Source organism: Scyliorhinus canicula, chromosome 6 (assembly GCF_902713615.1).
Source record: "Scyliorhinus canicula chromosome 6, sScyCan1.1, whole genome shotgun sequence".
In the NCBI taxonomy this organism is placed as follows: domain Eukaryota; kingdom Metazoa; phylum Chordata; class Chondrichthyes; order Carcharhiniformes; family Scyliorhinidae; genus Scyliorhinus; species Scyliorhinus canicula.
The window spans coordinates 119,778,249-119,795,473 of record NC_052151.1 but is presented as its reverse complement, the minus strand read 5'-3'; the positions used below and the strand labels follow the sequence as shown (position 1 = coordinate 119,795,473).

The 17,225-nt window shown below is 47.5% G+C and overlaps 1 protein-coding gene across 3 annotated transcripts in view; it reads left to right on the top strand.

The window, feature by feature from the left end:
• Positions 1–17,225, top strand: part of msra (methionine sulfoxide reductase A) — a 492,501-nt gene that overhangs the window by 174,313 nt on the left and 300,963 nt on the right. For all 3 annotated transcript variants that reach the window (XM_038800009.1, XM_038800012.1, XM_038800010.1), the window contains exon 2: positions 12,193–12,261. In XM_038800009.1, the coding sequence (XP_038655937.1) occupies positions 12,193–12,261 (69 nt within the window). The remainder of the gene's footprint in view (positions 1–12,192; positions 12,262–17,225) is intronic.

Genomic DNA, 17,225 nt, shown 5'->3' with positions numbered 1-17,225 from the left:
CGGTTGTCTTCCTTAGAACAGGTGAGGCTGAGTGGTGACCTGATTGAGGTGTACAAAATTATGAGGGGCCTAGGTGGAATAGAGAAGGATGCCCCGTTCCCCTAGCTGAGGGGTTAAGTACCAAAAGGCATAGATTTAAGGTGATTGGTGGAGGATTAGAGGGGAGATGATGTAAAACGTCTTTACCCAGAGGGTGGTGGGTGTCTGGAATTCTCTGCCTGGTTTGGTGATGGATGCAGAAGGGTCTAGGACAACTCATCGCCGCCGACTCATCGCCGCCGACTCATCGCCAGCCCAACTCATCGCCAGCCAACTCATCGCCAGCCCAACTCATCGCCAGCCCAATAAAAACAGTACAGTCAACAGACTTCTTAACAGCGCTCTGGAGTGAATGGAATCTATTTAAACCAACAGACTTCTTAACAGCGCTCTGGAGTGAATGGAATCTATTTAAACAATTTAAACCTATAGAAAACAAAGGACATTTTAACATATTTTTCAGTAAATTGACTCTATTTAAAAAGTGCCCAATATAAAAACGATTGTATTTAACCAGAGACGGACGGAAAACACAATACAAAAAACAGTAACTTACAATTAACAGCGTCTATTTCAATAGAGCCCTACAGTAAACAGTCAACTGACCAAATCTGAACCTAATCAATTTCACATTTGTCGCGCGCATGTTCCATAACCCTGGTGTTTGTCAATTTCAGCTATTCAGACGAAAAGCAGCAAATTATATGTGGCAGGTGCGAATATACATTGAGCAACTTTGTGAGTTGCAAAGTGCACTCTGGTACAAGTCAGCTGATATATGCCACTGGTTTCATGCTAATAAGTTTCTTTGAGATGCCACGATTGATAACCCTATGCAGGTGTGTGTGTGTGGATGCGTTTGCGTGGATAGATGTGGGAGGATTATCATGTAAATAAATATATATGCAGATAGCATTCGTTTCTAACATCACAGACAGCAGTAGGCCATTCCTACTCATCCTAGCTGTGCATTTCATTTCAGCACATGACCATTAAGAGCCCCTTTATTCACATTTAAAGAAGAAAATCTGTGAACAGCCTCAAAATAATTATGTTGTGTAATGGACATAAGTAAGGACAAGCTTTTTTCTACAAAGCACCGTGAGTATTTCGCCAAACATTGCAGTGTGACAGAAATCTTTTTCCGTCCGTCTCTGGTTAAAGTTGCTCAATGTATATTCGCACCTGCCGCATATAATTTTGTGCTTTTCATCTGAATAGCTGAAATCACTCCAGAGCGCTGTTAAGAAGTCTGTTGGTTTAAATAGATTCCATTCACTCCAGAGCGCTGTTAAGAAGTCTGTTGACTGTACTGTTTTTATTGGGCTGGCGATGAGTTGGGCTGGCGATGAGTTGGGCTGGCGATGAGTTGGCTGGCGATGAGTTGGGCTGGCGATGAGTTGGCGGCGATGAGTTGGGCTGGCGATGAGTTGGCTGGCGATGAGTTGGGCTGGCGATGAGTCGGCGGCGATGAGTCGGTGGCGATGAGTTGTCCCATTTCCATGCAGAAACCCTCAACTAATTTAAAGGTAGCTGGATCTGCATCCAGCAAGGCTGCAGACCAGGGACTGGAAGGTGGGATGAGAATGGGCAGTTTGTTTATATATTTTCCTTTTCGGCTGGCACAGACATGATGGACTGAATGGCCTCTTTCTGTGCTATAACATTTCTATGCTTCTAAGCTCAATAATGGATGGGAATGGACCAACAAATAGTGATGATGCAGTGTATAAGTATAATAAAGATACATACACATTAAACGTTTGGTTTCGGATTGCATTAGCCATTTTACTGTTATGAGGAGAATTTTGGACAAATCTAAAAATGCTTTGTTGAAATGTGTATACTGTAAATGTCTAGATATTTTGCTATATCTTGGCAAGACTTTGGTGTCACCTTGGCTCAATTAATGGAACTCCCACTTGACTGGGAAGTTTGTTGATCCAAGTCCCATTTGTGGATTTGTGCACATAATTTACTGACGTTGGTCTGCCCCAGTGGTTGACATGCCACGTGACAACGTTGCCCAACAAGTCAGGAAGGATCTGGTAAGGACTTTCTTTAAAACAGCACCCCTGCTAATTATGATTGCTAATTGTATTCAAATGGTGGGTATTAAATGGAAATTCAACCTCTGCTTGTACATATGTATAGCATAAGCTGAAAAAGGGTTATTTTAGATCCAGGTATAAAGTATGCAATGTATATCACTATAAATAAAAATTTGTAAGCGAATAACCTCTGGGCTTCAGTATTCTCTTTTTCACTTGCTGGATATCCAGATTTAACAGTGCCCTCCGTACACGCTAGTTGCTGATTTGGCCTCTTAACAGTGGTCATTTTTTGTTGTTTCCTATTCTGACGGTGTTGTGCTTCACTCATCCTCTGTACCACCCTTTGTGGTGAATGTAATATATGTGATATGATAATTCACACTGTCTTTGTAAGCGCAGTAGCGTTTTCGAACCACTAGGGGGAGTAGCTCTGGGAGTACTCAGGAACTTGTACTGGGCTCCACCCTTGGCTCCACCCACGATTCCTCCCTCTAGTGCTGCTGTATAAATACCCTTGTCCAGAGTCAGCCTGAGTTCACTAAGAGTTCTTCAATGGGTAACAGGCTGGCTCTGAAGTAAGTCGATTAAAGCCTAGATTCATATCGGAAACACGTGTCTGGTGAATTGATGGTTCCATCAATTTAATCGACTTAAGAACAGTAAAGATGATCATGGAATCGGCCCTCAAGCCTAGACGCCTGGAACTCGACCCGCAGGATGCAGAGGCTAAAGAAATCTTCTCCCACTGGCTCCGGTGCTTCAAGGCCTACCTGGCAGAAGCGAGCACAGCCGAAACGACACAGGAACAGAAGCTAAGTCTACTGCACGCGAGGGCGAGCCACAGAATCTCTACGCAACTAAACTCGGCCAGTTCATATACTTCGGCGCTAGCAGTTCTCGATAAAATTTATGTAAGGCCTATTAATGAAGTTTACGCTCGCCATGTGTTCACGACTCGCCGCCAGTGGCCTACAGAATCACTCGCCGAATTTCTAAGGGAACTCAATAATTTGTCCAATTACTGTAATTATCAAGTGGTTACCGCGGCTGAACACAGGGAACTTGCTGTACGCGATGTTTTTGTAGCGGGCCTCAGGTCTAACTATGTGTGCCAATGACTGCTGGAAAAGGGGGGTCAGGACTTAGAAACGACTGTGGAAGCTGCTACCACGATGGAGGTCACCTTCTGCAGCCTTAACTCGTACCCCGCGGACCCCGCGACCCAATCATGGGCCCCCGACCAGCGACTCCCCCAGGCCTGTGCTAAGCGGCCGCCCAGCCACCATGCTGCCCCAGCCAGCCACTATGCTGCTCCAGCCAGCCATTATGCTGCTCCAGCCTGCCATTTCTGCGGCCAGAACCAGCACCCGCGGCAGCACTGCCCGGCCCGCAACGCGACCTGCAGCAGCTGCGGGCAAAAAGGCCATTACGCAAGAGTGTGCCTCGCTAAAAGGGCCCCAGCTTCCTACTCCCCAGCGACTCGAAGTAATCGCTCCCCTCACTCGCAGGCACGCGGGGCCTGAAACGCTGCGGCCTAGGCACCGACTCCGCCCCCTCCAGCCACGTGCGATCCATGGGGGCCGCCATCTTGGACGGCATCTTCCTCGCCGCCCGCCACGTGCGATCCACGGGCCCGATCGGCATCTCCGCGCTCAGACAACTCAGCGGAAGAATACGACTATGAAATCAGAGGGCAGTCATCACGGGGCCACTCCAGCACAGCTGATTGAGCCGCCGACTACCCGCAACTCAGCGCGGTCACCCTGGACCAATCACGAACAAAGAATCTACGAAACACGATGGCAGAGGTCCATATCAACGGGTACAGAACGCCATGCCTCTTCGACTCTGGGAGCACTGAGAGCTTCATACACCCAGACCTGGTAAGATGCTGTTCGCTCCCCGTTTTCTCCGTGCAGCAAACTATCTCGCTCGCTTCAGGCTCCCATTCGGTCCAGATCCAGGGGCGCACCGCCACGACACTCACAATCCGAGGCGCTAGCTACTCGAAATTCAAACTCTACGTTTTGCCCGAACTCTGCGCACCACTCTTATTAGGCCTAGACTTCCAATGTAACCTCAAGAGCCTCACCCTCAGCTTCGGAGGGCCCCTGCCCCCACTCACTATCTGCAGCCTCGCTACGCTGCGAATCCCCCCCCCCTCCTCTCTTCGCCAATCTCACAAAGGACTGTAAACCCGTAGCCACTCGTAGCTGGCGGTATAGCCTGCAGGATAGGGTATTTATCAGAGCAGAGGTCCGAAGGCTACTCAGTGAGGGGGTTATAGAGGCCAGCAATAGTCCCTGGAGAGCTCAGGTGATGGTCGTTAAGACCGGGGAAAAATTCCGTATGGTGGTCGACTACAGTCAAACCATAAATAGATTTACGCTCCTCGACGCGTATCCCCTCCCCAGGATTGCAGACATGATAAACCAGATCGCCCAGTACCGGCTCTTTTCCACGGTGGATCTGAAGTCTGCATACCACCAGCTCCCAATCCGCCCGGAGGACCGCCACTACACGGCATTCGAGGCCGATGGCCGCCTCTTCCATTTCCTCTGGGTCCCTTTCGGCGTCACTAATGGGGTCTCGGTGTTCCAACGAGCAATGGACCGAATGGTGGACCAGTACGGGCTGCGGGCCACGTTTCCGTACTTGGACAATGTCACCATCTGCGGATATGACCAGCAGGACCACGACGCCAACCTCCACTGTTTTCTCCAGACGGCACCGAAACTGAATCTCACGTACAACAAGGAGAAATGCCTTTTCCGCACAACCAGACTAGCCATCCTCAGCTATGTCGTGGAAAACGGAGACCTGGGCCCAGACCCGGACCGTATGCGCCCCCTCTTAGAACTCCCCCTCCCCCATTGCCCCAAGGCCCTCAAACGGTGCTTGGGCTTCTTCTCCTACTACGCCCAGTGGGTCCCTCAATATGCGGACAAAGCCCGCACACTCTTTAGGGCCACACGATTTCCCCTGTCAGCCGAGGCACGCCAGGCCTTCGATGGCATCAAGGAGGACATCGCCAAAGCAGCCATGCGGGCGGTGGATGAATCCACTCCATTTCAGGTAGAGAGCGACGCCTCAGAGGTAGCTCTAGCAGCCACACTAAATCAGGCAGGGAGACCAGTCGCATTTTTCTCCCGTACCCTCTCCGCTTCGGAACTCCGACACTCCTCAGTCGAGAAAGAAGCACAAGCCATTGTGGAGGCTATCCGTTACTGGAGGCACTACCTCGCAGGTAGGAGGTTCACCCTCATCACCGACCAAAGATTGGTTGCCTTCATGTTCGACAACTCGCAAAGGGGCAAAATTAAAAACGACAAAATTCTGAGGTGGAGAATCGAACTCTCCACCTACAATTACGATATTAAATATCGACCCGGGAAGCTCAACGAGCCTCCGGATGCCCTATCCTGCGGGACATGTGCCAGCGCGCAGATCGACCAATTAAAAGTCAACCACAATGACCTCTGCCACCCAGGGGTCACCCGGCTCGCCCACTACATCAGGGCCCGAAACCTGCCTTTCTCCAACGAGGAGGTAAAAGCGGTCACCAGGGACTGCCCGATCTGTGCGGAGTGAAAACCGCACTTCTATAGACCAGACAGGGCCCACCTGGTTAAGGCTTCTAGGCCCTTTGAACACCTTGCGATTGATTTCAAAGGGCCACTCCCCTCAACTAACAAGAACGTTTACTTTTTAAACGTCGTAGACGAGTTCTCCCGTTTCCCATTCGCTATCCGGTGCCCCGACATGACCTCCCACACAGTCATTAGGGCCCTGCATAGCATCTTAACCCTGTTTGGTTTCCCCAGCTACGTACACAGCGACCGGGGTTCGTCCTTCATGAGCGACGAGCTGCGTCAGTACCTGCTCGACAAGGGCATTGCCTTGAGCAGGACTACCAGCTACAACCCCAGGGAGAACGGGCAGGTGGAGAGGGAGAATGCGACGGTCTGGAAGACCGTCCTACTGACCTTCCGGTCTAGAAAGCTCCAAATCTCCCAGTGGCAGGAAGTCCTCCCAGATGCGCTCCACGCTATTAGGTCCCTTTTGTGCACGGCGATCAATCAGACCCCTCACGAGAGGCTCTTCATTTTTTCCTGGGGCACTACCGCGGGGGTCTCACTTCCGGCGTGGCTGAGGACGCCGGGCCCCGTACTTCTGAGGAAACACGTCAGGTCACACAAAACCGACCCCCTTGTTGAAAAGGTGCGCCTGCTCCACTCCAACCCCCAGTACGCATTCGTCGAGTTCCCTGACGGCCGTCAGGACACGGTATTCCTCCGGGATCTGGCACCCGCCGGATCCAGCGCCCCCTCTACCCCCACAGAAGGATCTCTCACCCTACACCCCATGCTGCCGCCCCCTTGCGCGCCCTAGCCCACGAGCTCGCTCCACCAGTTCTGCGCCCCCACGCCGGCCAGCCCCCAGCGCCCCCAGTCCCCTGTCGAACCAGGACAGTATGAAGCTCGGATACAACCCTCCCTGGAGTCCGCCATCGTACCCCAGCACACAACATCCATCCAGCCAGCGCAAGAGGCTGCAACCCTGGTGCTCAGCAGATCTCAGCGAACAATTCGACCACCGGACAGACTGACGTTGTAGGCCACCACCCCCGACGGACTGAATTTTTTTTGCAGGGGGTGATTCAACCTTTGCTGTCACAACCCATACTGGCTGCAAGGGAAATGCACTCCAGTCATGGCTCAGGCATAAATGCAGAGTATTCCTGCAATAAGAGCAGTGCTGCCACTGATAATGGTATTCAGACTATTAGCATGCTGGGTCATTTGGGAGGAACTCTGAGGTACATTCTGGCTGCATATATCTAGATTTGCGATTTTGCATTGCAAAATGTCGCAGCACAGTAGCATTGTGGATAGCACAATTGCTTCACAGCTCCAGGGTCCCAGGTTCGATTCCGGCTTGGGTCACTGTCTGTGTGGAGTCTGCACATCCTCCCCGTGTGTGCGTGGGTTTCCTCCGGGTGCTCCGGTTTCCTCCCACAGTCCAGTGATGCGCAGGTTAGGTGGATTGGCCATGATAAATTGCCCTTAGTGTCCAAAATTGCCCTTAGTGTTGGGTGGAGTTATGGGGATAGGGTGGAGGTGTTGACCTTGGGTAGGGTGCTCTTTCCAAGAGCCGGTGCAGACTCGATGGGCCGAATGGCCTCCTTCTGCACTACATTCTATGAAACGTCTTGATGCCATGTGAAAACCCCATTTACAACTTGAAGCCAGACTCCACCATACTCTCAGCCATTGTGTTCAAGCTCACTGACAGGCTGCCCAGTGCACCAGCCTCCTTTGGTAGTCTGCATCCTCCACATTTTTGGGTGCGATTGAATTCTTAGGTCACTGTTCTTCAGACAGGATGGTAAATGGATGTCACATCTGTCTGTAATAAATTCTTTGATACTTTTTTAAAGTTTAACGTGTTGCCAAACTACACTTTTAAAATAATTCAATGGTTGTGGAGCACTTTGAAATCCTGGGGATCTTGTGAAACAAGTTGATTCGTTTAGAATGCAATGGTCAGACATAAAATGAAAGGTACAATTATTAAAGCAAAAAGAAAATTGGGAGTCCAAAGGCTTAATTCAATTTAAGTTAGTAAACTTTTATCCAAAAACTTACTCCTGCAATTATTTCAATATCCTTGATGTTGCCAAAGAAACATTTCAAACAAGCGAGCTTCATCTTTCCTCCCACTCATTCAGTTCTGAACATGTAAAGATCTGAGCAACTCACAATTGAGCAGGGAGCGGACTAGCGCAGTCACTTCAAATGCAGGCTTTTGTAACTTCCATGTTGTAGCCTGCTCCCAAGGGTCGAATGGAAATTGGAAACCGTTCAAAACATATTTTTTAAAGTGGGCCAGCAACACTGAGCCCAGTAACTGAGCTTTGAGAGTATTTATAATTCTCTTTCATGTAAAGGCTGTCAATATGAGTCAATAGTAAAATGCAATATAAATTCCTTCACAAATGTAAAAACAAGAAAAAAAGCTACTAAGGAACGCTGAAATGGTTGGAAAGAGCTTTGCACTGTTTTTCAGACCACATTGGTTGATGTATGCAGGCACAAAACTGAAATGAAATTCAAATTAATTGTAAATCCTTCATCTAATTGGATAGTTTCTGATTTGGATTGACTTATTGATGTGGAGAAGTTTGCAACAGAAGTTCCTGCAACAGAAGTTATATTCCTTAGTCCTGCTGTGTATAAATGACATTTACCGTTGACAGGATTCATAACAACAAAGTATGATTTTTATATAAAAGAAACCAGTAATAGTGGAGTCATAGCTTGAGTCAATGGGAATCAACAGGAAAACTCTCCACTGGTTGGGGTCACCACTAGCTAAGAAAGTAGGGTGTGGTTGTTGGATATTGGATGTCCAGGCTAACTATGCAGGAGTTCCTCAGGGCAGTGTCCTAGGCTCAACCATCTTCAGCTGCTTCATCAATGACCTTCCCTCCACCATAAGGTCAGAAGTGAGGATGTTTGCTGATGATTGCACAATGTTAAGCACCATTTGTGACTCCTCAGATACTGAAACAGTATATGTCCAAATACAGCAAGACCTGGACAAAATTTTTGTGGCAAGTAACATCTGCACCACAACGACCATCAGGCAACGACCGTCTCCAAAAAGAGAGATTCGAGAGGGGATCACATGATGTGAGCGTGAGAGCGGCTGCGGTTTTCCAAGCCCTGCTCATCTTTCAATCTTTGTTTTTACCCTTGTGAACATCTCTTTTATGACTTTCTTCGGAGTATATGTTTTTACTATGTACCAAGATTTGTTGGTCAATGTGTTAGCACTTTTGAGTCAAGTCAATATATTTTAATCCCTGTTGATTCGTGGCAGCTAGAGGGAGTTGGGGTGGGCCCTCATCTTTGGTGGTGTAGCTGCCTTTGAGAAGTTTCCCGCACTTATGATACTGTGCAGACATGACAGATGATGGCTGCGAGCTAGCGATGAAGGTGATCCATCTGATAGTCTTGGCTGTGAGGTGCAGGACGTTATAGCCCATTTTAAGAGTTGTGAGGTGTCTTTATGGAGACGGCACGGAGACAGCACGGTCTCTGTTTGAAGCTCGACTCCGCACGGCCTATTGCATGGCCCCTCGTCCATCCTGAGGAATTCAGCTGAAGACGAAGGCAGCCGATGAAGAGCACGATCATGCCCGGTGTCTCTGATGAGGTTGTAGAGATGTTCCCAGCTGAGTTTGATAACTGGCAGCCTTGTCTTAGGAGCCTTGATCTGGAGGCCGAACAGTTTTGATTTGATAGAGCACATTTAATCCTGTCTTTGAGGCCTGGGGTAGGCTTCAAATTCCAATCCCTGGTTCTGTGCTGTTCTGCTCCTGTTGTTGGACAAGAGGGGTTGGGGTCGCCTAAGCCGGCTAGGCCTTTCTCCCCTGCTAGATTCTAGGCAGTTGGCTGCCTGGACTCAGCTGAGTCAACACGTTGGAAGTAATGAATTTTGTGTTCCGATCATTGGAATCCTTGGAAGATGCTGAGGAATACTTAGCTTCAGATCCTTCTTTATCCTGGATGTTTAATTTCTTCTTTGCTCCAGTACGCCAGTGGAGTGGTCTTTATCCTAAAGACTGCCTTGTTCCCTCCTTAACAGCACTGTGGGTGTACATACACGAGAGGTTTTAGAAAGCAGCTCAACACCACCTTCTCAAGGGCAATTAGGGATGGACTATAAGTTCTGGTTTAAGCAACGGCACCCACACTCAGTGACACCCTGTGAAAAAAATGGGAAAAAATCATTAAAATTGGGGATGTCGAAGAGGCCAGAACTGGAGGAGGTTCAAGAGATCAGGAAGGATAAATTCATGGAGAAAACAAAAGGTTAGAGTTTAACCAGGGGCCAGTGTAGGCCAAGGAGCACAGGGCTGATAGGCAAACAGAACTTGGTGCCAGTTAGGACATGGGCAGCAGAGTTTTGGATGACCTCCAATTTTTAGAGCATGGAAGACAGGAAGCTCGTCAGGAATGCATTGGAGTAGTCAGGTGTGGAACTGACAAAGAAATGGATAAGGGTTTCAGCAGCACATGAGCTGAGGTGGGGGCAGATTTGGGTGGTGATATTGAGGTGGAAATAAGCAGTCTTAGCGATGACACAGATATATGGACAAAAGCTCATCTCGAAGTCAAATATGACACCAAGGTTGCAAACTGCCAGGTAAGAGTTGGAGTTGGTGGCCAATTTTTGAAATTTAGGCGATCAGTTTTCCTAATATCTAATTGGAGGAAATTTCTGCAGACTACTTGATCTTGAACAAACAGTTTGATAATTTTGAGTGGAAGATTGAAGAGGATTAGTGATAGCGTAGAGTTGGATGTCATCAGGATACATGCAGAAACTGATACTGTCGATAACGCAAACAAATCTACCTCTCTATAGTCCATTGCCTATTCTTGTTCTGATTGACCTAGCTAAAAATGGCTTTCATAGAATACACCACAGAGGTGGTTCCTATTTTTAAAAATATAAATTTAGAGTACTCAATTCATTTGTTCCGATTAAGGGGCGATTTAGCGTGGCCAGTCCACCTACCCTGCACATCTTTGGGTTGTGGGGGCGAAACCCACGCAAACACAGGGAGATTGGACAGTGACCCAGAACTGAGACTGAACCTGGGACCTCAGCGCAGTGAGGCACCAGTGCTACCCACTGTGCCACCGTGCTGCCTTAGGTGGTTCCTTTTTATATGGTTCAACATATTTGTTTATAGGGGATGGTAAATATATATGATGAGCCTTATTTTTACTTTTGCTGAATTGCTGCTGCTGGTTGGCCCAAGAACAGAAGTTGATACTAGTTCAGGAACTTGGGGCGAGATTCTCTGAAATGGAGGCTGTCGTGTTTCACGATGGTGCAAAACGGGCGGGGGCACTACCGATTCTGGCCCCCACAGGGGGCCAGCACAGCGCTTACGCGGTTCATGCCGCTCCAGCCTCCCTTCCCAGCGCCAACTGGGTGCCGCGCCGACCCGCGCATGCGCAGTGGAGCCGCGGGACTGCCTCAAAGCTCCGGCCCTGACGCAACATGGTGAGGGAATTCAGGGGCCGGTCGCATAACAAAATAGGGCCGGGGCTGGAGAATCCCGCCCTTAATATTTTGCAATACTATTACTTTAAAAAAAAATTAATGTATTTAATTACTTTTTTCCAATTAAGGGGCCCAGTGTTGGGAGCGGAGGGTGCACATGAGGCTCCCTGTAGTGGGGTGCAGGGCTCACTCGTGCCTGACACTGTGTCGCCCCTCACCCCCTCTGGGAGACTCCCGGAATCTGGCACAGCATAATTGAAGGCTATTTTGTTTTTCTGCCTCTGTGGATCGTTCAGGCAGTATACTATTGGGCCCCCCTCCAACACCCCGACACCCTCCCTCCCCACAATCCTCCTTTCCCCTCTCTCCCCATCACCCCCCTCCCTTTCCCTTTTCGTACAGAGGCGAGGGGATCTGGTCTCTCCAGTGCAAAGTTTAGTGCTTGTACCATTTGTTTTTTATAGAAATGTGAACTGTTGTGAACTGTTCCCCGTACATTGGTATTGATGGGAGGGTATCCTGTTTCTTCAACCCAAATTAGTGTTTGTACCGTTTGGCCTTGTATATATTTTTTACAGTTTTAATAAAAAGATATGGCCAATCCACCTACCATGCACATCTTTGGGTTGTGAGGGTGAAACCCACGCAGACACGGGTAGAATGTGCAAACTCCACATGGACAGTGAGCCAGGGCCGGGATCGAACCAGGATCCTCAGCGCCATAGGCAGCAGTGCTAACCACTGCAGCACTGTGCTGCCTGCAATAAATCCCATAACATTAATGCAAGAGTATTTGCTTGAGCTTCGTACTGTGCTCTTTCCGAGGATTGTTTCATTGTAACTTCACATTTACAGGATAAAGGAGTTCAGTTCAATTTATGCAACATTTTCCCTTGGTACAATAAATTAAAACAGCTCCCCCAGAAAATTGTTGGCTTGACATTTCTGTAATTAAATTAGGCAGCATGTACTTCTTTGCCCTTGCTTTTAAAGTGTTGCTACTTATATTTTTCAGCAAAACATCATGTCAATGGAAATAGGACAGTCAGTCCATTCCCTGAAGGACTACAGATGGTGATGTTTGGTAAGTTATTCTTGAATACAAATTTCAGGTACTGTATGTTTCAATTAGATCATTCTGTCATAGAGTTAAAGACAAAGGGTCATTTCTCAGGTTTGGCATGGTCCCTTCTTCAGACAGTGCTTGTGTTACAGATTTTTTACACCTCCCCTGAAATAACTATTTATAGAAACCTTGTGCTCATTATAGAAACGCATTGACAAAAGTCTGTGCCCAGTATTTGTGGGGGATGAAAGTAAATTTGATGACAAGAGTAAGTGAGAACATAATTCACATTATTACTATTTATTATTACTATTGAAGGAGTTGTGAAAAATCTAATTCACTGATCTGATGGAAAAATTGGATCAAAAATGTATTTGCTGTGATTCCAGAACTACTAGCATGGGACAAAATGGGTGGTAAGGGCGTATGATTAATTTCTTCTTTGCATTCTTGAGCTGGTAGCCCTAACGTAAGTTTAAATTAATGTAACAAATTTCACACACAAGTAAAATGTCTGAGCCCACAATCTGAAAAAGAAACAATTCATAGCAAGGGTGGGATTTTATTTCTCTTCCGGTACCCCAACACGAAGATGACGTCTGAATTCTGACTCGGCACCAATGTGGAAATGCAGATGTGAGACAACTTTGTTATGCAAAGTACTTAATTGGCTAAGGGTCGCGTACACAGAAGAACACTAGAATTATAATCAGCAGTAGACCATTCGGCCCTTGAACCTCCTCCACCATTGGATAAGATCATGGCAGATTTGATTGTTGCCTCAACTCTGTTGTATTACTACGTCTGGTAATATGTTGTATTCTTTGTCTATTTCTCCAGAATGGCCCAATATAGTGTTGGCAAAGACTATACCAATCAAAAGATTGAAACAAATTAATTTATTATTACACTACTAATTAAATGATGTCCGCACACTCTACTGAGTTTTAGATAATAAAAAAATGATATTGAATCTGTACTACAGTGTTCAATATTCTATCCAACTACTAACTACACTGTGACTTGACCTTGGGTTATATATCTCTAATCAACTTTCACTCTGCTCTCTCCATGTTCTTCTCAGCTTCTCCCAGAATTCCCAGAGAGGCTGTCTTAAATACAGTGAATTAGTAACGCCTTCTAGTGTTTGATTTACACATAGATGCAATTATTAACCCTTCACTGACTATATACATATCATTATGAACTCCACTTTCCTATCTGCCTCGCATAACCCTTGACAACCGTGGCAATCAAAGATCCATCTAATTTTGCCTTGAATACATCCAATGACAACCTCTACTGCTCTCTGGGAAAGAGAATGCCAAACACTAATGACGCTCTGAGAGAAAAAAACTTCTCCTCATCTCTGCCTTCTCATTTGCTACCCAATTGGCAGCTGTGGATGCAGGAAGGATTTTGGGTTCAGCCAGAATAGAGCCCAGTTGAAAAGGCTAGTGGCAGCCATTGCTTAGGCTGTTGTTCAAGCATGAACTGGAATGACAACCTGAACAGAGGCCAGTTCATGGGCAGGGAGGATCTCATGCTACAAATAGGCAATAAGCTCATTAACCTCCCAAAAGGGAAAAGACAGATTAATATCCTTGGTGTAGATGTAGTTAGCTCTGCCAGTAACAAAAGCCTGCATTTATATAACACCTTTTATATAGAGAACTCTCCTTGCAAAGATACACTATCACAGACTTCTTTAATGAACACAAAAAGGATTTATTAACAAGGGTTGTTCAGCAGCTTTATGGCTGCAGCTTGCTCCCGACATGAGAGAGCACCATCCCTGGGGGGATTTTCCACTCTGCGGGTCCCAATTGGACCCCAGGCCAAGTGACCCTTAATCTGCTGTGTTGCCCTTAAAGGGACAATCGCCACACCCCTCCCCTTTAACTCCCTTACGCAATCTTCAATAACTAAGTTACTCAGTCCCAAATTCTAACTAAATATTATATATATGAGTTGGCAATTATAGATAGAATCTTTGAGGGTTTTATCTGGTTCTTGTAGTGTGGCATAATTCTGTAGTCTCAGCTGCTTCCACAGGATTGACATTAACAGGAACAGAAACTGCAATAATGGCTCTTCTGGCTCAGGCAGTTTATTACTACTTGCCTCCATGGAGACAGCAGTTATGTCTATAACAGGTCGATCAGGTACTTCGGCGCTTACGGGTTCAGAAACATTTCTTGACGACTGCTGTCTGCTGGAGCATCTCTTCGCCTCTCAGGTTATCCACATGTTAATGAACGATCTGTCCCTCCATGTCCACTTGGTATGACAGGGGTTCGGTCTTAGAGACAATAAATCTGGCGATCTAATCTGACCCACTGCTAAAGTTTCATATTATGACACCATGGGCGGGATTCTTTGGCCGCACCCACCTGATGACCAGACATTCCCGCCCTAGGTCAATGGACCTATACATGGTCCGCATCCCACCCTTGGGGATCTATGTGGTGGACGGGCCCATGCTAAATTGTCCCTTAGTATCCAAAAGGTTAGGTCGGGATATTGGGATAGGGTGGGGGTGTAGGCTTAATTAGGGTGCTCCTTCTCGGGGCTGGTGCACACTCGATGGGCCAAATGGCTTCCTTCTGCATTGTAAATTCTATGATTCTATGCAGGCACATATCCTCACAACACAATCAAGTCTGGTGTCTTGGCAGTTCTTTCACAATCTTGGACTCTCACGTGTGAAGGAATGGCCGTGTTATTCTGTTTCTGGTACTTCGGTCATGTGATAAAGTTCCTTCTCTTTACAGCATTTCATTTTAGCACCTTTTTCACTGAATATTTTCTCATATTGGTTCCTGTGCTTTTCCATTCACGTGACTATTTCAGCTACCTTGTTCTGGCACTGTAATCCCAGTTACGTTTTCTGTCTGAATTGCTGCTTCTGCTGTTAATGTCACTGTTTTTACCTCTTCAGTTAATTTCTCATTGCCAAGTTTCCCTCCTTCAAGCTCTTATTCTCCTGATTCAACTCTTCACTGGACTTCTTATTATTTTCTACTTGCTTTTTCATGGAATTCAGCTTATTCTGCATTGTCTTATTAATTTTTCCTTCTTGACTTTATTCAGCAACTTTTTACAACTTTTCTTTACTCCCAAGTTTTCTGTCAGTCATTTCATCTTGTTGTTTTAATGTCTTCTCTGGAGCTTTAATTCTTTTTTGCTGATTCCTCTTTATGTTCAAGACGTTTGAAGTCTTTAATTTCTGTGTTTCGTCCGAGGTGAATCCATCAGGTTCTGACTGGACGTGTGCATTTCACAAATGGAACCTTCATTTCCATTTGTCTTAACGTAAGGCAAACCCTTTTGGCTTCACTGTCGGTGAGGTCTATCTCTGACAAAATGTTAACTTGTTTCCTTTCTGCAATTCACTTATTTTTTAAAAAACAATATTTTTATTGGCCACATTTTCATCATTTTCGCCATACAAAAATGAAACAGAAACAAAACAACCCCACAGTACTTGAACTTCACCTTCTCCAGGGTCAAAACTCCAGCGGGTCCCCCCCCCCCCCCCCCCCCCCCCCCCCCCCCACACACACACACACACACACACACACCCTCCCGCTAAGCCGAAGCACAGAGTGGAGCAGCTGATCTCCACCCCAACAGGACCCACCAACGGGCGATCAGCGAGGCGAAGGCTAAAACATCTACCCCGCACCCACCTGCAACTCAGGCCAGTTCGACACTGCGGAAATGGCTTCTCGGGGACCGGGCTCCACATCGTATGCAAGACCCCTGAGATTCTGCTTTCCAGCTTCGGGCAGGACTAAAACATGTGAACGTAGATTGGAGGGCCCCTCCCATATCGCTTACAGGCATCATCCATGCCCTCAAACAGCCGGCTCATCTTTGATTTTGTGAGTTTACATAGAATTTACAGTGCAGAAGGAGGCCATTCGGCCCATCGAGTCTGCACCGGCTCCTGGAAAGAGCACCCTACCCAAGGTTAACACCTCCACCCTATCCCCATAACCCAGTAACCTCACCCAACACTAAGGGGAATTTTGGACACGAAGGGCAATTTATCATGGCCAATCCACCTAACCTGCACATCTTTGGACTGTGGGAGGAAACCGGAGCACCCGGAGGAAACCCACGCACACACGGGGAGGATGTGCAGACTCCGCACAGACAGTGACCCAAGCCGGAATCGAACCTGGGACCCTGGAGCTGTGAAGCGATTGTGCTATCCACAGGGCTATGCACCCTATGCACAACCTTCAACTGTATCAGCCCCAGCTTCACACACGAGGTTGAGGCATTTACCCTCCGCAGCACCTCACACCACAGTCCCTCTTCCATCGTCCCCCCCCAGCTCTTCCTCCCACTTCGCCTTAATCCCCTCCACAGAAACCCTGACCTCCTCCTGAATCCTCCCATAGATTGCTGAAACAGCTCCCTACTCCAGCCCTCCCGCTGACAGCACAGCCTCCCGCAATGAAGAGGCTGGCGCTATCGGGAAGGTCTGGAAAATCTTCCTTGCAAAATCACGAACATGCAGGTGCCTAAACCCTTCCCCGTGCGTCACCCATACTTTTCCACCAACTCTTCCAGGCTTGCGAATATGCCCCCCCCGCCCCCCAAATAAGCGAGGAAATCAATTTGTCCATCCCCTTGAAGAAGGATTTCTGTAGAAAGAGCGGCACTGAAATAGGAACAAGAATCGCGGTAGCACATTCATTTTAACTGTCTGCACCCGGTCCGCCAACAACAGAAGGAGGTTGTCCCACCTTGACAAATCGGCCTTCACCTTCCCCACCAAACTAGTAAAATTATACCTCCGGAGCCCATTCCAGCCCTGAGCCACCTGCACCCCCAATTACCTAAAGTGGGTTGCCGCCAGATGAAATGGCTAAATGGCTGCTGCCCCCCACCCCACCTCCCCCTCTGCCCCTCCGCCTCCACTCCCGGCTGGGAGACCATGAAATATTCGCTCTTGCCTAGGTTCAATT